Source organism: Protopterus annectens, chromosome 9.part0 (assembly GCF_019279795.1).
Source record: "Protopterus annectens isolate FY-2018-M chromosome 9.part0, PAN1.0, whole genome shotgun sequence".
NCBI classification, from domain to species: domain Eukaryota; kingdom Metazoa; phylum Chordata; order Ceratodontiformes; family Protopteridae; genus Protopterus; species Protopterus annectens.
Window position 1 is genome coordinate 435,913,844 of NC_056743.1, and position 20,838 is coordinate 435,934,681.

Here is a 20,838-nt window from a genome sequence, read left to right on the forward strand (position 1 = left end):
ATACCCCTCACTGGTGAGATCAGATCATAAACTAATCTCGCTGGAGGTCCTCATCCCACCCCACCTGAAACAAAAAGACCACAGTGAAAAACTTCTCAAAAGCCGATTTCACACTTCTAAAAACTAGTGTGGTCTCCTTTAAGGCCCCTGAGCCAGTGGTAAACATTACTCAAACCGCTGAATCACTTACAAATGCCTTCTACCAGCACCTACAGGACTGCATGGATCAGGCAATCCCAAACAAAACTAAGACTCTCTGTACCAAAGGCAAGCGTCCAGTCTGGTGGACCCCAGCCATAAACAAGCTCTACAACAAAAGGAGGAAGCTACTACAAGATAGAGCAAAATCCTTGAAAGGTAAGACACCTTTGATCATTATAAGTAAAAAAACTAAGAGCTCTCATAAAATCATCCAAGGCAAATTTTGAGAGAAAAATCGCCAAGGACTCTAAAGAGAATCATAAGGCCTTCTTTAGCTATGTTAGAAACCTAGGAGGAAACTCCCAGATATGCTCAGAATTAGTTCAAAATGATGTGAAAATTACTGAACCTACACACATTGCCAACATACTGGCTGACAGGTTCAGTGCAAACTTCTCCCCCAAAAGGAGAGATATCTATTCCAGAGGATTGTAGCCCCCCAAACATCTCCAACGCCCAGGTGAGAACTGCCCTCACTAAGGCTAAAAACACAGCATCCATGGGACCGGATGGTGTCCCCGGCTGTGTGCTTCACGAACTCAACGAGGAATTAAACCCACAGTTAGGACAGCTGTTTAATCTTAGCCTCACCTCAGGATACGTACCCAAGGAGTGGCGCACGGCGACTGTGGTCCCACTTCATAAGGGCGGTGCCTCCACAGACCCTGGAAATTACCGCCCCATTAGCTTGACAAGCCTTATCTGCAAAGCCATGGAGAGGATCATAATGGAACTCATAAATAAAGACATAGGGAACTTGCAGACTTTGGATCCAACCCAGTTTGGCTTTGGCAAAGGCAGATCCTGCCTCTTAAACTTGGTTGACTTTTTCGAGACTGTCACCAAGGCCATTGATGAGGAAAGGGAGTCGATACAGCCTACCTCGACCTGGCAAAGGCCTTTGACACAATACCGCACTCAGGTATCATCGAAAAACTCATCAGCTTGAATGTAAACCCATACATCACAAGATGGGTTGCAAACTGGCTAAGTGACAGAACCCACAGGGTCAGAGTTGCTGGAGCCATGTCAGACTCAAAGCCTGTCACAAGTGGTGTCCCACAGGGCTCAGTCCTGGGTCCACTCTTGTTCGGCATCTACTTTTCTGAAGTACAAGCAAACACAGGAGGGTTATGGCTGACAAAGTTTGCAGATGACTGCAAATTGGGCGCCATAGTCGAAAACACATCTGACACAGATATCCTCCAGAAGGGCCTCACAGAAACGGATAACTGGTGCCAGAGCCATGGCCTGAAGTTAAACGCCAAAAAATGCATTGTCATACCCTTCGGGAACAACAAGGTTACTCCTAGCTACCATATAGGTGGCAATCCACTGAGCACAGAAAAAGTCATCAGGGATCTGGGGACCCAGGTTGACAGTAGCCTTTCGTTTGACACTCATGTTGCTAAAGTAGTTAGGAAAACCTTCTATATCACCCACCTGATCATGAAGGGATTCACATCTAGATCAAGGGAGGTCATCGTCCCCTGTACTCATCACTCATTAGACCTATGATTGAGTACAATGCCCGTTCGAATGTATCTGACCAGACACCTGCTGCAGCTTGAAAGGCCCCAAAAGTTCCTCACCAAAAGGATAAAGGGTCTCAAAATATGTCTTATGCTGCCCGACTGAAAGAACTCCAGCTCTATTCAGTCTCATACCGCTTGCTCAGAGGTGACCTGTGCCTGACATATAAGGCCATGTCAAACCCAGATTTGATGAATATGCTTCACCTCAAAAAATCTAGATCCCTCAGAACCACAAGGGCGGGAGACTTAAACCTTGACACGGTTATAAATAGAACGTGCTGGAGGGACAGATTCATCACCCAGAGACTCCCTATGCTGTGGAACAAAATCCCGGTACATGTGAGGCAGAGCACCTCTCCAAGAGGAATCTTGACCAATGGATGGGAGATTGCAGATATACCCCAGGGATTACTTCAGTGTCACTGCTTGACAGAGGCACAGCAAAATGATAGGCATAGTTTTTATTCAAACTAAAGGGGTGGCGAAAGCCACATAACTATGGGCTAGGCTTATAAATGCCCTTGGGCAGAGAGCCTAGTATGAACCTATGAAATATTACTCTCACAGCTTTGCTAGGATAAAAGTTTTTGTGTCACTGTGCATTCTGTGAAGGAAATGAAGCCTGAAACTCAAAGATGTCATTATTTAATGAATTCAATCCTCACTGATTTGCTAAAAACACACGTTTTATGAGGAACAGGCCAAAGATATGAGGTAAACGTTGACAGGTATGGTGTGTGTATGTTTATTCATATTATAAGCTTGATATGGGTATCATACGAATCGGATCAAAAGATCGGAACTCAAAAACAGCGCAGAGCAAGCTAAAACCCATTGCCAGACCCTTGCCCCACTCTAATTACATGATTTACTTCAAAATTATTACTTCCTTCAAATAAAACAAATATGTTTAGTAAACCCAACCAGCTTCTGCACCCTACGCTAAAGATAGGACCTGCTTGAAAGAATACTGGGAGAACAAGACCACTGTTTCCGACACGTACTGTTGTTACATGTTTAGTAATTTCTAAAGCACTGCTTGCGTAAGCGTGGCAACGTCCTGGACGTATTCCAGAGCTTGAACCACAAAGTTTAACTCCCGTGCTACACGTTTAAGCTTTGAGGGCGGTTATTAATGCATGCGCTAAGTATTCAGTTGAGGGTGAGGTTTGCGGCCTGATAAATTTCAACATGAGTAAACGGAAGGCTCCGGGGGAAAACCCAAATGAGGGCATCACAGACTTCTTAACTGGTGAGTGAAAAAACATTGTAGTTGCATTGACTACTATCAGCTGTCACTCTATTCGCAAGAATCGGACAAATGAACGAGAGGACTAATCTACAACATTAAGTCTCTGTATTCTTATCTTGCCACAGACACATAACGTGTATTGGGAAAGCGTATACCGGAAGGCGCTCCACCGGAATTATGTAGAGAAAGGACCGTGTTTCTTACCTTGAAGAACAAATCAAATTGTAGCAAACTTTTTAAATTTAGTTTTTCATAATCATGTGATGTTACTGTTTCAAGTGCTTTCGTCTCTTTAAGTGGCACTTTTTTTTTTTTTTACAGTAGAACTTTTTTTCCCAAAAAATACGTGATGTGGCAACAGAACATTTTTTTCTTAGCCTACTGGTATCAATATTTAAAACCATGCTTTTGCGTTTCAGTTGTGCCTCTGATTATTGTTATTACTGTGAAAATATCAAGAACTGTGTACCACAACGAAGATGTGTTTAGCTGTTATACTACCCACCTATCAAGTTTATTCTCTACTAAACTGATATGTCATTTGTTTTCACTGTCGGATAATCCTTTCTTTTTGAGGCATACATCTGAAATATCCAGATTTTTGCAGAATGTCCGGGTTTTGCCGTGTGTTCATGTGTCTTCTTCCTTTCCTCGCTTTGTTTTCTAGCAAATCATTGAGTGGTAAAGTCACTAAGAAGTAGATGTTTCAGTTTTAGAATCCATACTCTTTATGAAACTTAGGTCAGTGCATAACCTGCAAAGTTTGTAAGAGAAACATTTTAAAGCCGTCCCTGAGTTTGGCCCTTTGTACCTCTATTGTTTCTGTCTTTGGCCAGAATTCTTGTGTAATGAAGTTGAGAGGTATGGTTTGGAGAATGCTGCGCACCATTTTCCGTTTTCTTGTTTACAGTTTTAGGAGAATGCTTACAATGTACTGTCATCAGTGTGAGCTGCTGAAGTGGTTGTTGCAGACTAGAACCTGTTGAAATGTTTCGCTGTTTCAACCCCCCCCCCCAAATAAATAAATAAATCAGGGGCACTTTTACACTATTAGATCTATTCAAGACATTAACAGAATAAGATTCATAGGTTGATACTAGGCTATTTGCCCTAGGGCATTTACAAGCCTAGCCAGAGTGTGTTTGGCTTTCGCCACCCTTCTTAGGTTAGTTGACTGTGCCTCTGTATAGTAGGTCACAGAAGATAGCCCATTTAAGGTTAGTTTACTGTACCTCTGTCTAGCAGTGACACAGAAGAGATCCCAGGGGTAAATTTACGATCTCCCATCCAAACGTCAAGATTCTTCTTGAAGAGGGTCATTGAGGGGCTCTGTCTGACATGGATTGGGATTTTGTTCCAAAGTGAGGGGAGCCTCAGGGATATGAATCTGTCCCTCCAGCATGTTCTATTTATTTCTGTGCTGAGGTTTAAGTCACTGGAGCGTGTAGTTCTGATGGATTTGGATTTCTTGAGGTGGAGCATGCCCATTAATTCTGGGTTGGACATGGCTTTATACGTCAGGCACAGATTGCCTCTGAGTAGGTGGCAAGCAACTGAGTAGAGCTGGAGTTTTTTTAGCCTAACTGCGTAGGGCATCTGTTTGAGTCCCTTGATCCTCTTGGTGAGGTACTTTTGGGGTCTTTCTAGTTGTAGCAGGTGTCTGGTAAGGTGCATCCCAAATGGGGCATTATATTCAATTATGGGCCTGATGAGTAAAGGGGCACAATGACCTTTCTTGATCTAGATGTTAACCCCTTCATGATAAGGTGGGCTATATAGAATGTCTTTCTAACCACTTTGGCAATTGTCAAAGGAGAGATTGCAATCTACTTGGGTCCCCAAATCCCTAATTACTTTTTCTGTTCTTAATGGATTACCACCTATGTGGTAATTTGTGGGCACTTTGTTTTTCCCAAAGGGGATGACTATGTACTTTTTGGCATTTAGCTTTAGGCCATGGCTCTGGCACCAGTTATCCGTCTCTGTGAGACCTTTTTGGAGGATGCTTGTGTCAGCCGGTGAGTCGATTATGGCCCCAAGTTTGCAGTCATCTGCAAACTTTGTCAGCCATAGTCCTCCTGTGTTAGCCTGTACCTCAGAGAAATATATATCGAACAAGAGAGGTCCCAGGACTGAGCCTTGTGGGACGCCACTTGTAACTGGTTTAGAGTCTGACATGGCATCTGCAATTCTGACCATGTGGGTTCTATCCCTAAGCCAGTTTGCAACCCATCTTGTGACATAGGGGTTGATATTTAAGCTGGTGAGCTTATTTATGATGCCCGAGTGGGGTATTGTGTCGAAGGCTTTTGTAAGGTCAAGGTAGGCTGTGTGGACTACCTTCCCTTCGTCTATGGCCTTGGTGACTGTTTCAAAGAAATTGACCAGGTTCAAGAGGCAAGATCTGCCCTTAACAAAGCCAAATTGGGTAGGATCCAGTGTTTGGAGGTTCCCAATGTCTTTGTTTATGAGTTCCGTGATGATATGCTCCATAGCTTTGCAGACAGGCTAGTTAGGCTTATAGGGCAATAGTTTCCGGGGTCCATTGTGGCACCACCTTTATGGAGTGGGACCACTGTTGCTGTACGCCATTCTTTGGGTACATATCCTGTTGTAAGTCTGAGACTGAACAGTGATTTTAAGTGAGGGTTCAGTTCTTGGAGCTCATGTAAAACGCAGCCCGGGACACCGTCCGGTCCCATTGATGCTGTGTTTTTTGCTTTGGAGAGGGCAGCTCTCACCTGTGCATCTGTGATGTCAGGGAGGCTACACTCTTTTGGGATAGTCATTTGCTCATTTGGGGGGGAAGAGGGGAGAAGTTTGCCCTGAACCTGTCTGCCAGGATGTTGGCAATGTCTGCGGGTTCATTGTATTTTTTTGTCATTTTGCACTAACTCGGAGCATATCTGGGAGTTTCCACCCAGGTTTCTGACATAACTAAAGAAAGCCTTGTGGTTATCTTTAGCGTCTTGTGCAATTTTTTTTTCGAAGCTAGCCTTAGATGATTTTATGAGGGATCGTAGTTTCTTGCTAGTACTGATCAGAGCTGCCTTCCCTTTCAGGGATTTTGCTCTATCATGTAGTAGCTTCCTCCTTCTGTTGTACAGCTTATTTATGGCTGGGGTCCACCAGACAGGTCTCCTGCCTTTGGAGGAGTGTGTCTTGATTTTATTTGGGATAGCACGATCCATGCATTCCTGTAGGTAGTCATAGAATGCGTTTGTAAAGGATTCTGCGGTTTGGGCCGTATTTTCCACTGGCCCTGGGGCTTTGAAGGATTCCACCTCAGTTTTGAGAAGTGGGAAGTTTGCTTTTGAGAAGTTTTTGATCGTGGTTTCCTTTGCTGGGGTGGGGACGGAATATGGATATCCATAGTGATTAATGTATGGTCAGATCTTACCAATGAGGGGTATACCTCTGGTATGGAACATAGAGTCCCCATGTTGGTGATGATAAGGTTCAATATGTTTTCCCGTCTTGTGGAAGTGGTGACCAGTTGTTCCATAGCATTTGAGTTTATAAATTCTAGGAACCGTTGGGCTAGGGTGTTGGGGCTTGAGTAGTGCTCCCAGTCTATGTTTGGATAGTTAAATTCACCCAATATAATGGTGTTTGGAGAGACCTTCATATTCTCCAGTGTCTTCAGGAAAGCCGAGGGGGGTTCCTGAGTTTGGGAGGGTGGTCTGTAGCAGGCTACAAACTGGAAGGCAGTTTTGCCCACTGTTAGTTGCACATGGATGGTCTCAGATGCTTCGTGCAGTGCCACTAGCCTGGAGGTATGGGTATCTTTGATGAATAGGGATACTCCCCCTCCTCTTGTGGTTCGGTCCGAGTTTTGGGGCCAAAAAGCATGGTATGAGGTATAACCTGGTAGTGCTGGGGTGCTCTCGGGAGCCTTGAACCAGGTTTCTGTTACTGCACAGATATCAATATTCTCCATACGGAGGAGAGCCTTGAGTGCGTGCATCTTGAGGTTTAGACTTCTGGCGTTGAGCAGCATTACCCTTAGTTTCTTTTTCCTTGTGTTGTCTAAGGTGGTGGGTTTGTCTTTTGAGCCTTGCCTAAAAAAAGGCACTATGGGGGCGGCAAGAGCCTTGGCCAGTATTCGAAAACCCAGGGATGACGGGTGCAAGCCGTCCCTAGCGAAGCAACGTGGCTTGTCAAGCATGTCATACCAGGCTGACAGACACTGGATCCCCTCTGAGTGACACCAATACTTCAGCCAATTGTTGAAATTGATCATTTTGTCTTTATACTGTGGTATCATTCTTGGTGAGGGTAAGATGCTACTCAAGGTCAGGGTCATACCGGCCTGGGCCACATGATCAGAGAGCTCCTCTATGTCTCTTTTCATGTAATCCAGGGAGGTACGTCTCAGGTCATTCACACCAGCATGGACAATGACGGAGTCATATTTGTACTTGCTTTGGAGTGACCTGAGTGCTTGTGTTATGTGGCGGATCCTGGCACCCGACAGGCAGCTTACAATGACCTTCTCCTTGTTCAGCCTGGTGAGAGGGACGTCAGTGTGTTTGACAATAGAGTCACCTATTACAAGTGTATTAGGTGTGTTGTTTAGCCTTAAGAGCTGTGACTGTGTGGCAAACTGACTTTGTGAACTATGTGATATGTGGGTATTGTTGTGGGGTAGCAGTTGCTTGGATGTCTGCTTTGGAGGTCTCTGTTGTTTGGGCAGGTTTTTATTTAGAGCCTCCGAGTATGTTTGTGTGTTTGTGTTTGGTTTGCTGTTGAGATAGGTCTATGTGAGACTGGATTTGTGGTGTGTGTGATTAACTTCTCCTCCAGACTGACCGTGCCAGTACTATGTTGAGAGAGCTCAGCCTCCAGTTTGGCTATATAGTTGCATCTCTCACATATATTTGAGCTTGTTGGGAAGAGGAGAGGGTGGTCTGTGTACATAAGGCAGTTGTAACATTGCCTCAAGATTCCCATATTCACCAGCTGGACTGGAGAGTAAACCTGAAACTGACTTTTGGACATGCCAGAATAGTGTATGGAATTACTTTTTGACTTGATCAAAAAGGGCCAATAGGAGCCAAGTACTTAAAGGGAGTATAAGCAGGTGTAGTGCTTTAGTTTATTAGTGCTTACTTATAAGACACTTATCCTAGTTACTGCTGGGTTTTAGAAGGAAAATAGAGTGCTTACTTTGAGATTTGGAACAGTTCTAAGGGAAAAAAGTGAAGAGCAGACTTTGTGGAACCGGGAATAGTTTAAACCTGATTAAGCGGTGCTGCCCGATGCTGCGCTATGCGCAAAAACGAGCAAGAGAGGGGGATCAAGGAGTTTGGAATTGACCCAAAATGGCCAATAAAACTACAGTTTCTAGGCAGTAACCACTCGCACAGGGGCAGGCAGGCTGTTCAGTGTTTACCACTGCCACTGATGAACACAGAGACTTCCCTTTAGCCCAAGCAAGCAATGGCCTCCAAGAAACTTACAAACAGTTCAGAACAGCAAATCTGTAACTGAACTTTTTTTTAAATTTCAGAAAGTGGGAGGATGTGAATTAACATACATTTCTTGAAATAAAAAAAGTTTGCATTTAGTAATTAGTCATTGTTTATTAACTATAATTCACTTACTTTCCACCAAAAGGAACCAGTGTTAGGGTAGATTAAGAAGACCAGACCTGAAATTTGGGTCAAAATCATACAGTTGTGAGGTATGTTCATCATAAAAATTCACTCCTGGGACCGCCCATGTCCCTTATGGACTGAGGTAGTCTGTAAAATGATTTAGGGCTCCAAAACCCAAACACTCACTGCCCTGATACTACCCAATCCCATATCTGAGGAATTAAGATATAATACTCTCATATCCTGGGTATTATTGGCTAGGCTTGTAAAGGCTGTTGTGCCATTAGCTTACTAAACACCTATGAAAAGAGGATCATAGGGCATCTGTTGAGGCATTCAGATCTTCAATCTGTCAGGAGATTGATGTTTGCGTCAGTACGTATACGCAACATTAATCCAGTTTGCATTATATTTTCTCCAGAAACCCTGGCTATGTGCAGTAGCAAGCCCTCTATACTACCTTCTACATAGAAATTTAGCACACCCACGTATTTGAATGATCTTCCTCTGTGTTACTTTCGGTAAAGGTGGAAGTAATAAAATACAGTTATAAGATATAAGCACATACACAGCATGCTTTTGTAAGGTGGGTTGTCTCCGCCATCCAACCCATTGATGTTCTCTTTTTCAGTAGCTGAAGAATAAGGGAGAAAAGCTTGTAATTTATGTTTGTGCAAAGATCCTAGGGTGCTAATAAATGTGTCTGTGAGATACCACTGTGCTGCTGAGGAGCTTGAGAAACAGGCTTACACCAGCTGAGTACTAAGGGTCTAGCAGAGAAGTAGTGCTAAGAGATTTTGCAAACTAACAATAATCAATTTACAACAGTGCCTTTAGAATGTTATGCATATCTGTCTTGTGCTCATGTTTCTTAGGTAGTTTATTCCAAGATTTTATACAATTTAGAAAAAGCATTTGATGCTGTATTTTTCCTCTATTACTAACCATAAACATTACTCATAGGTGTCACTATACCAACCTGCCCGTAAGACATCATAGGTCAACCAAAAACACAAGGAGATCTCTTAATTACAGGTGACTATAGCGAGATACACACACACACACACACACACACACACACACACACACACACTATGCTTAACAAAGGTAAAGGTGACTGTGAGCTTCCTCTCAGGAGCCAGGATAAAGCAAGTGACTGAAAGCTCAAATCACTTTATCCCAGGTACACCAGCAATATTATTCATGTAAATATGACTGAGTTGGGATGCTCATTTTGGGGTTATATGAAGAGAGACGTACTTGAGCTTTCTGAGTATGTATCTAAGACTGGCATACAGCTAGTCTTGAACGGCAGCCTTCCATCTCTAAGAATAATGCCTCTGACTCTGTACAAACAAAAGATGATTACCTTTAACTGTTGGCTTAGCAACTGATGTCATTCCAGGGAGTCCAGTGTGTGTCAGCCTAGAGTGCGATTGCTGATAATCTTACCTGCTTTGCCAGGGCTGGTCTTCACCGTAGGACATCCATATATTGTTCAAAACTTTCAGCACCCCCATAATGTATGTTTTAGGTAATCTAAGCCTGCTTCATGCAGCAAGTTAGCAAAACTAAACCATGACAGTATAAAGGTAGTGCTGCTTAGTGTTAGGTTCATAGGGGTATACTAGATTAATGACTGTAGGGGCCTTTTTAAACCTAGTATGCATCCCAAGTATATCTGACAAGTTTAGGAACCTTAAGATTATTCAAAGGGGTATAGGGCTTGGATGGTCTAACATTTACTTACTGCCTGTTTCCATTAGACTCATAGTTTCACCATTGACTGGTCCAAGTTACACTTGAATTTAGTTAGGGAAGAACTGTGCTTCACATGGATGAGGATCCTCTTTCAGAGAAAGGGTAGTCTCTGAGATGCATACTGTCCCTCCAATATATCCTGTTTGTGTCATAGGCAAGGTTTGTCACTTGATTAGGTAGTTCTTACACTATTTGTTTTGTGGATATGCAGAAGGACATCACAGCAGAATCCATGGATGCCTTGTATGCCAGACATAAATCATCCATCAACAGCCTGTAGGAGACAGCGTACAGGGATTTTTGTTTTTTTACAAGAAACATCTTATCACTTCTGACGTAGGCAATCCTGCATTTATGTAAATGAAAACAAACCATATTGACAAAATCTTAGTTGTAAGCATTTTACATCACAAACCATAATGACATAATTTTAGTTGCAAACATTATACATCACTTATAATCTACCCAATCATTCAGTCAAACGTTACATAGCTCATTCAAATCCTGCCTTCTTTTAAACCTCATTCCTCCCCTGTATGTATTGCTCCCGCAATTCCCATTTTTTCCTAAGTAATTTGTTCATATCCTTTTCTAAAGATCTGAATTATCTGTTAATATATTAACTACTTCTAGTACAGTTGGTTTAGACTTTGATTTCCATTTTCTAGTAAGTGCTTTTTTTGGCAGCCACCAGAATTAGACTCAGCAAATCCTTGCTGTGTCTAGGCAATTCCAACTCTGTATCATAGCTGAGAAACATAATTTCCCTAGTTAACCAATTTGCTCACCCAGTATCTCTGATAGAGTTGTCTGCAGGAAACCTTTAAACTTTGCCACCTCATTACACTCACAGAAAATATGTTCCCAATTAACTCTTTCTTCCCCATCACACCTCCAGCATTTGTTGTTTATCTGAGGAAAAATTCTGTGGAGTCTACTTGCGGTATAAAACTATCTATGTAAACATTTACAAGCAAAAATTCCAAATGTTCTAGATTTTGTTCCATGTTTGGGAGATCGACATATATCCTCCCATTGTTTCTTTGTGAATTGCTTATCCTGTCTCTCTTCCCAAATGTTTCTAACCTCCTCTGATTGATTCTTACAATTGTCATGCAGTATTTTATGTGCTTTACTAATTATTCCTTTTTTTAAAAGTAGCTTCTATTCTAGATTCTACTAAAACTCTACCAGTGCTAGTCTTTAAATTAGGATCCCTCATGTTTCTTTTTCTTTGCTTATAATTTCATTTAAGACCTCCACATTTCTTTCTCTTTGCCTATACTTTGATATCAATCCTTGATAGGAAAAGCATCTCTAACCTGAATTCCAAATAAATTCTTAGCATTTTCCCATTCTGTTGCCTTTCCTTCTATAGTTATTTGCTCCTAATACCTTGGTTCCACTGCCAGTTTTCTCCAGTAAATTCAAGCCCCTTATTGCCTATTCTCTGTACTCCTATTTGAAGTCATTCCTATTGGCAGAATCCCCTTTTTCCATCCCCATGTTGGCTTAGTTCTTTGAATACTTTTTGCTACTTTATTAATATTATTTATTATTATTTATTTACATTTGTTGACCAGGAATGTCCGACTGGACGCAGGTCCAGTTTCAATGGAGGCCCGGGGAGAAAAGCTCCACAAATTAAAATATTGCAGACATAGTTACAGATGAAGAATCCTAGCAATTAAAAAAATATAAACATAGTTACAGATTAAGAACATAGTACATTCAGTAGATAACTAGCATCTGTTCCATTCACAAAGTCATAGCAGATATTAACAATTGTTACAATAAGAAGTTACTGCCATATAATAAGTAGATATTTATTTATTTTTATTTTACATTTGTTAACCGGGGGTGTCTGACTGAGCCGAAAAGGCCCTTTTTCAGCAGAGGCCCGGGGAGAAAAGCTCCACATTGAAAAATTAGATACATTTAGACATGATCAGTATACACACAAATTACAAAATACATGTTTTTACAGTGGTATGCAGCACATCAACAGTTACAGTGGAGAGAACAGACAAAAAAAATATTAATTTAAAAATAAAGGTACTTAATAGATTTGTGGTGTACAGCTGAAATTTGGAACATAGGTAGACTACATACATAGTACACAGGTACCGTACATACATTGTAGATTAGCCAGTGTTTGTGAGAATAGTTTTCAATCTTACTCAAGTACTCTAGGTTTAGTATGTGTACCTTATCCGCTTTCACTAACCTGGGGAGCAATCATGGCACTGCCAACTTTGCTTGAGATGTTGCCTGATGAGGTCTTTAAAGGAGGCGTTGGATGATGTGTTTTGAATGGTAGTGGGGACAGCGTTCCATTTTATAGCAACTGAACTACTATATAGTGCATCTACAAAGCTATTGTAGCTGTTGGTGACTTCTAGTAGTAGTTTGCTTGATGATTTAAGTGGCCTTTTGGCTGAGTGATGTTGTACTAGGTTTTTGAGGGCAGGACACTTATTGGGGAGGTAACGGATAGAATGACAGAGTTGATTGTAGGTTAGGAGGTTGGGCAGTTCAAGCCACTGGAGCTGTCTCAGAGCAGTACAGTGATGAGTTCTATGTGAACAATTTACAGCAAAGCGGGCAATTCTGTTATAGCAGGCTTCCATTTTGCTTAGTTAAGTTTTGTTGAGATTAGTCAGAATGGGAGATGCATAGAGTAGGGTGGATAGTAGTTGGGAGCGATCAATGGCTGATCTTGTGTTGTTGGTAAGAAATGGTTTGGTACGATAGTGATCCCAGTTTGGCATGTACTTTTTAATAGTTAAGTTGAGATTACTATCAAATTTTAGGTGGGAGTCTATGGCTATTCCCAATAGCTTAGCTTGTGCCACGGAGCGATTGGAGTAGCATTTGTGGACTAGATAGTGAATTGACTGTTATCAGTGTTTTTGTTAGAACTGGTTATAATCATAAGCTGAGTTTTCTTTGGGTTGAGGATAAGTTGGGCTTTGGTTAGGTAGTTTTCAACGTCAGAGAATGCTAGTTGAGTTGTTTGCAGGAGGGTGGGAATGTTTTGTGCAGCACATATTAAGGTAGTGTCATCTGCATACTGAATGATTGATGCATGCTATGTGAAGGTCTAGAGGTCATTTGTGAAGATTGTGAATAGTAGTGGTCCTAAGATAGAACCCTTTGGGGCACCTATAGTTATGGGCAGCTGAGGAAAGAGAGAATTTTCCCATTTCACAGCTTGGTACCTGTCAGTTAAGTAGCTTTGGAACCAGGTAAGAGTGGAATTTGATAGGTGATACTGGTTTAGTTTGTTTAGCAGGATTTGGTGCGAGACTGTGTCAAATGCTTTGGACATATCCAAAAAAAAAAAGAGTTGATACCTGCAGGCATTCATTTTTGAGATGGTTTACTGTGTCTGTGAAGCAGAGGAGGGCTGTAGTGGTACTATGGGCAGGTCTGAAACCATGCTGAGTAGTTGACAGGATGTTGCTGTCTAGGAGATATTTTAGCATCTGGGTATGGATGCATTTTTATAGGATTATGGCCAGGGGGGAGAGTAAAGCAATGGGTCTGTAGTTATTAAGTTCAGTGGAGGTCCCACTGTTATGTATGGGTGTAATATAGGATATTTTCCAGAGTTTGGGCACATAGTTTTCAACAATTGATCTATTTATGAGAGTGGGGATTGAGACAGCAATAGCATCTGCTGTGAGTTTCAAGAAATAGCTGGGGAGTAGTTCGGCTGCTGTTGATGAGGTTTTTAGTTTGGAGAGCATGCTTTTGATTGAAGCGGTGGAAACTGTTTTGAGGCTAACGCTTGTATTAGTGTTATTTGTGTTGGGGGGATAGTGAGGAAGGAACTGTCCTGTGATACTAAGGATAGAACTGAGTTCACAAAGTGGGAGTTGAATTGTGCTTCGATGGGAACTTTAGTGTCAGGGGTGGTTGGTTTGGAGGTGGCCTTTTGGGTGGATTTTAGTAGCTGGTTTACATTTTTTCCAAATTGTTGGGGGTTGTATTGGTTTTTAGTTTGTAATGTCGTGTAGTAGGACTTTTTGTCCAGCCTAATGCATTTTTTGCATGGTTGCGCAGTTCTTGGTACTTAGGCTTTGTGTTTCTTTGTTTTTTTGATAGTAAAGCCAGGCAGTGTCTCTGGACTTGAGGATTTGTTTGTTTTTTTACTGAGCCAGGGGTTTGTAGAGGTACTAACCTTGATTTTGCGCAATGGAGCGATAGTCTCTAGGTGTTGTAGAAATGTTTTGTTGAAGTATGCTACAGCCTGGTCAAGTGGGAGGGTTTTTAGGGGGATCCAGTCACAGTTAGAGTAAAGTATTGAGGATCTCAGGAGAGACTTTTTTGTGTTTCTAGTGGATATATAGTTAGTGGTTTTGCATATGCTTGTTCTACTACGTATAAATGTATATTATGTTGTGGTCACTTAAGGTGTGTGGGAGACTGCCTGCATGGAGGTACAATGTGGGGTTGTTAGTTAGGACCCAGTCAAGGATGGATTCCTTTTTAGATTTTTTTATCACATCTAGTTGGAATTTGGACTAGCTGCTGGTAGCCATGGAGATTTATTAGATTACTTGGTGGTTCTAATATGCAGGTGAACCAATCTAGGTTGAAATCCCCCAGAATAAGGCTTTCTTGTAAGTATGTGGAAGAACACAAGGATAAGACGTCTTCAAGGCTAGCAGGTGTATTACCAGGTGGAATATAGATCACAATTGTGGTGATGACCTTTTTAGGGTAAAGTTGAAGTTGTGAGATAAGTATGTCCCAATTATTGGGGGAGGGGTAGGAGTTTGCTAATTGACGTATAGTTAAGTTGGACTTGTACAGTAAGGCAGTTCCACCCCCTTTACGAAGTGGTCTGTCTTGTCTAATGATATTGTAGCCGGTAGGGAGAACTTCTGAGTTAGCTATGTTTTTATTTAGCCAGGTTTCTGTTAAAGCAACTATGTCTGGGGAGTAGTGTGCTATTGTGGCCTGGAGTTCAGGTATTTTATTATTGATACTTCTAATATTAATATTTAGCATTAAAAATGGTTGGTTTTGCTGCTGCTGTTGATTTGCCCAGGGATGAAGATAGTGGGGGTGTTATGTTCTGACATTTGTGTTGGACAGGATGGATTTGGGCCTGGGTTGGGGTGGATATCCCCACTTATGGTGAGCCTGGTGTTAAAATGATGATACAGATGTTGCAGTTTGGTGAGGAGTGTGAGAAAGTGTTGTGTTTTTTGGAGTAGGAATGAGAGCAAATGTGTTTAGTTCTGAATTGGTCCATTATGTAGTTCTTGAACAATTGCGGACAGATATTATTATAATGTGTGGTGTCTGTATATGAGAGTGCATAATGTAGTGTTGTGCTACTAAGTACTTAGTGTGATAGTCATGGTTATAAACTTTAAGATGGTACTAGGTGGGAATAGGAATTATAGGTTGCACTGTATGTGGATGGTTAAGTAGTGTGGGTGATATAAAAAAATGCCTAATGGGAATGAGAGTGATTGAGATTATTTTTTTTTGTAGAGCAAGTTGGTGTGGTATAATGTGACCTGACTTGAGGAGCTGTGATTGGTGGAGGTGATGTGAGGGTGAGCTGTGAGTGTGGCTCTGATTACTGTAAATGTAGAGGTAGTGGGGGCGGGAGGGAATAGGGGGCAGGGGAGCGGAGAGAGCCCGATCATTAGCGAGGGCGAACAGTAAGTATTACTTTACAAATCTGAACACTTAAAACAAATTCCTGAGGTCTAATAGCTTACCAGCAAGTAGAATACAATTGCTGAAGAGCACTTGTGTCCTGGTGGGAGACTAGAAATTTAAAGATGGCTCCATGCTCAGCAGGATTCTAATATAGACTTAGTATTGGGGGAGGGAGATATCATAAGGGGTGTAAACCAGGTGGAATGCAAAGAAACTAGAAAGACTATCAGTGAAGGCCTCAGAGGGGGTAAGAAAGAATTCAAACTACCTGCAAAGTTAAGGAGAGAAAAGACAGCAAACTTTATTAAGGTTGGGAGTGTGTCTTCACATTGACTTGCTGATTAGTAACCAGTTTGTGCACAGATGGGAGATATATTAGTAATGAAGGGGAATGTATAGAGATGCAAATAAACAGGTGGACCTCCAAACACCGAGAGGGCTGCTTGATGGTTAATTTAGTCACAGGGATTTGAATTAAAATATATACTGTCTATTAAACAGTTAGGATTACTGCACTAGCTGGGGGGGGGGCAAAAGGCTACAACAGTCAGTTGAGAATGCTGAGAACTACTAAGAAATACTGCTAATGTAATAGCATCACTCTCATAAAAATACAAGTAGAATGCCTGAGTGGACTGACCCTGCTCTTGAGGCTCAAAATGTATATCCTTGTTTAGTTTAGTTGCTGTAATCAAAGGTAGTTTGTGGGGTGGAAGAGAGGTAGAGGGTAGATGGAGTGGGAGAAGTTAGAGGGGAGAGTTACATGGGCATAGCCAGCATGTTTTTAGGTGCACTTTAAGTAAAGCTTTGATGTGGGTGCATGATGGTACAGAGGTTATTGTGGGGGGGGAAGGGTGCTCCATAATTTGGCTATAGCACTGGAGAATAGTTCTTCTCCAGCAGTGTTATTGGCTCTAGTAACCTGTAATTGATTTTTGTTGCTGGATCGTAGTGGACTGATAGTGAGATAGGGTTGGAGTAGATACTGGAGGGATGGAACCTTTAGAGGGTGGTTTACTAGTTTGTGGGTGAGTGTGAGTTGATACCATTGAAGGATGTGAGGGAGTTCTAGCCAGCCTAATTCAGTAAGTGAGAGACAGTAGTGACTGCGGTAGGATGCCCCGGTGGCGAGGTGCGAATTTGCAGCTGAAATCCTAGCTGCTTTGGCGAGGAGTTGCTTATTTCTGTATAAAGCTCCTAGTTTTTTGTGGACTTTTTTTATGGTCATGGATATGTGAATGTCAAATTTGAGATTGTTGTCTATTTCAACTCCTAGCAATTTGGTATGATCAGTTGGGTATATAGTGGTATTGTTTTTTGCTGTGATGTTAAAGTGAGAGTTGTTTTGAGTATGTTTGGTGGGTTCGAAGATGAGGAGTTTAGTTTTGTTTGGGTTGAGTATTAACTGGGCATTGGATAGCCAAGTTTCAACAGAGGAAAAGGCATCCTGTGTGACCATTTGCAGTTTGGGTAGGGACTGGGCTGAGCAGATGATGGTTTGAGTCATCTGCATATTCTATGAGTGTGCCATGTGTGGTGGCATAGGCTAGATTATTGGTGAGAAGAGTAAGGGTCCAAGGATGGATCCTTGGGGAACACCAATAGAAACAGGTAGTTGGGGAGATATGTTATTTTGCCATATAACAGATTGCTGGCAGTCAGACAGGTAACTCTGAAACCAGTTGGTGACTGATTGAGAGAAGGATAGGTTATTTAGTAGAGAGATGAGCTGTTTGTGTGGGACCATGTCAAATGCTTTAGATAGGTCTAAGAAAGTAGCAGAGGAGAGATGGCCATTGTTTTTATGGTGAAGGATAGTGTAAAAGAGAGTAAGGCAGTGGTGGTGCTATGGTTTGGTCGGAAACCATGTTGAGTATTAGAAAGGAGGTTGTTAGTACGGAGGTAGTCTGAGATTTGAGAGTGAATGCATCTCCTAGTATTTTGGAGAGTGGAGATAGAATCGCTATGGGGCGGTAGTTGGTTAGTTCTGTGGAGGGGCCGCCTTTGTGAAGGGGAATTATGTGTGATATTTTCCATAGTTTAGGGGCGTAGCATTCTCACAGAGATCGGTTAATCAAGATTGATACTGGGTAGGCTAGGGTGTCAGCTGCAATTTATAGGAATTCACTTGGGAGGTTGTCTACTGCTGATTTTGTGGGTTTAAGTTTAGTTAAGAGTTTTCTTATGTTGGAGGTAGGAATGGAAGAAAATGAGAAGAGTGTGGGGAGATTACTGGGTGAAGGTGTGGGGTGTAGGGGAGGGGGATGTGTTGTCTAGCTAGTGATAGTACGGTTTGTGTGAAGTGTGTGTTGAATGAGGTAGCAATATTTTCTGAGGAGTGAGGAATATTAGATGTAGAGGTATTGATTTTACCTGGGTGGAGGATGGAGTTTATGGAGGTCCAGAATTGTTTGGGGTTGTGTTGGGAAGAGTTGAGGTCAGACTGGTAGTATTGGATTTTATATTGGATAATATTTTGTATGATTCTCCTTAAAAGGTCTGCATCCAAAATGCAAGTCTCTCCTTGTTTCTTGAGCATCCCCCTGTTTCATCATCACTTTCCACTTTAAATTATAGGATGTTAAGTTGTCTATCTCGTCTTCATTCTTGCTGGTTGGGTTCGGAGCCGATCCTCGGCTCCGACTTGGCCATCTACTAAAGCCTGAGAGCTAATTACTGGCTGTAGGCCTTCCCATATCCCACAATTCTTGGCGCTAGATACCCAGATCTCGTTTGCCGCTTCAGCTACGAGGTTGCGATTTTACTGGCTCAGGTCGTATTATTCCTTTTTTTGTATTAGCTAAAAATTTTAACCTTGTTTGTTTAGTATATTTAGATAGTCTTCCCTTTTAGTGTAGTTAGACCGTGTATCCCCTAGTTTATCCCACCTAGGAAACTCGATTTTTGTTAGAGAGTTTCTTCCCCACCCCCCCTTGTTTCTTCTCTTTAGTGGCTAACCCCACCCCTTTGGTACTTAATAGGAGTAGTGTTTAGCCTTATAGTATTTGTATATTTTTATTAAGGATAGTTGCTGTTGTTATTAAGTGTGGTGATAGTTTTTTGTAGTTTTATTGTTAGCTTAACTAGTGCGGGTGTGTGAGTGTTTCTGTGTGCTTTGTTTAAGGACTAGTTTAATTTTTCTCTCTGTAGTATCTAGCCTTATAGTATTTGTATATTTTTATTAAGGATAGTTGCTGTTGTTATTAAGTGTGGTGATAGTTTTTTGTAGTTTTATTGTTAGCTTAACTAGTGCGGGTGTGTGAGTGTTTCTGTGTGCTTTGTTTAAGGACTAGTTTAATGTTTCTCTCTGTAGTATCCCTTTGCCGGTATGTCCAAGGATACTAAAGTTTCAGGCTTCAAGAAGTGTGACTCGTGCTGTCAGAAGATGTCTCTGACAGATGGTCACACTTCTTGTATGTGTATTGCTTGGGTTCCCTACACCTGCAGGACTCCTGCTCAGTCTGTCACACCTTCAGCCCGAGAGTCCTGCAGGAGCGTGGGAACAAGCTTATTTTGAGAGGCTTACTTAAGCCAGAGGGCTCCCCGGCGATGCATCAGTCAGGGAAATCCTCAAAGCCCGCCAAACCATTGGGTCCCAGTTCGGAGCCGTCACCGGGCGGAGCATCTTCCTCCTCTTCAGTTCCAGCTGGAGCAGACATCTCTAGACCTCAGTCGGCTCCGACTTTAGTGTCGGAACCATCTTTGTGCCGAAAATGTTCTAGGTCCCCTTTCCTAGAATCGGTTCGTTCGGCTCCGAGGTCACCATTGCTTCAGTCTGAACGAAGCCATAGGTCTCACTCCTCTCGGTCCTCCAGGCTATCTGATCATGACTTGGAGAGGGTGGTCAGTAGACGCCTGTTAAATTGCAGGCCCTGGCCCAAATTTTAACCAGCCCTTCTCAACAGACTGTGGCTGTACCAGTGTCTTCAGAAATTCCTCCTCCGACTCCCCCTTTGCGTTCGGAGCCGGAGCTGGTTGGGGCTCGAATCTTGGAATCGTCGGAGCCGATACCACACCTTTCGGCTCCTTCGTCTGCTCCCATCTTTTCATTGGTTCCTTCCTTGGGGGGATCTCTGCGCTGGGACTCCCTCATCAGCTCCGAGGGGGCGAGTGGCATCGGACCCTTGTCCGACCCCGTTCTCCCACTCTGGGCTTCGGCGCAGGTGAGCTCGGCCCCGACATCGGCCTTGGAGCCGTCCCTCTCGGTGCCGGGAGGGGTTCACGTCTCCTCGGAGTGGGGACCTTCTGCTCTGCCTGATGGGGGCGCCTTCGAGGTCATGAGGAGCGTGCTGACTCTTGAGTCAGCCTCTTCGGCTCCTCCTCCCATGGTGCCTGCATCAGTCTCTGCCCACCCTCCTGACCCCAAGCGTGGAGAACAGACGCTCCAGGTCGCTCCATTGGGTGTATCTTCCTCTTCCGATGCCTCCCTTGATCTTTCAGAGGAGCCCCCTCAGAAGAGAAAATGTAAGAGGAAACATGTCGACTCCCCCGAGTCAGTCACGTCTGATACCGACTTGGAGGATTCAGAAGGGTCCCCAAGATCCCCCTCTGAGGATGTCTCCTTTTCAGACATCCTAGAGATCCTTAAGCAGAGGGGGAACTGGACAGCCCTTAACCCTTCTGAGGACGAGTCGGTATACTTGGACGCGTTCAGTTCTCGCCCTTCCACCTCCTGGGTGTCTCCACCCTTCGACCCACTCATGGAAGTAGTGGCTTGAAGGGCGTGGTCAGCTCCAGACACAGTGGAACCAACTCCCTGTAGGCCCACTAAGTTCATTATAGCCCCACCCAACAAACAATTTTT

At 42.8% G+C, this 20,838-nt stretch overlaps 1 protein-coding gene across 2 annotated transcripts in view; it reads left to right on the forward strand.

Moving 5' to 3' along the window:
- The first annotated feature begins 2,745 nt into the window (after positions 1-2,745).
- The window catches only part of POLB (DNA polymerase beta), a 3,382,694-nt gene continuing 3,364,601 nt past the window's right edge, over positions 2,746-20,838 (forward strand). Inside the window, exon 1 of one of the 2 annotated variants that reach the window (XM_044082977.1) lies at positions 2,746-2,988. In XM_044082977.1, the coding sequence (XP_043938912.1) occupies positions 2,928-2,988 (61 nt within the window). In that variant the 5' untranslated portion in view covers positions 2,746-2,927. The remainder of the gene's footprint in view (positions 2,989-20,838) is intronic. The other variant, XM_044082976.1, reaches the window with a different exon arrangement.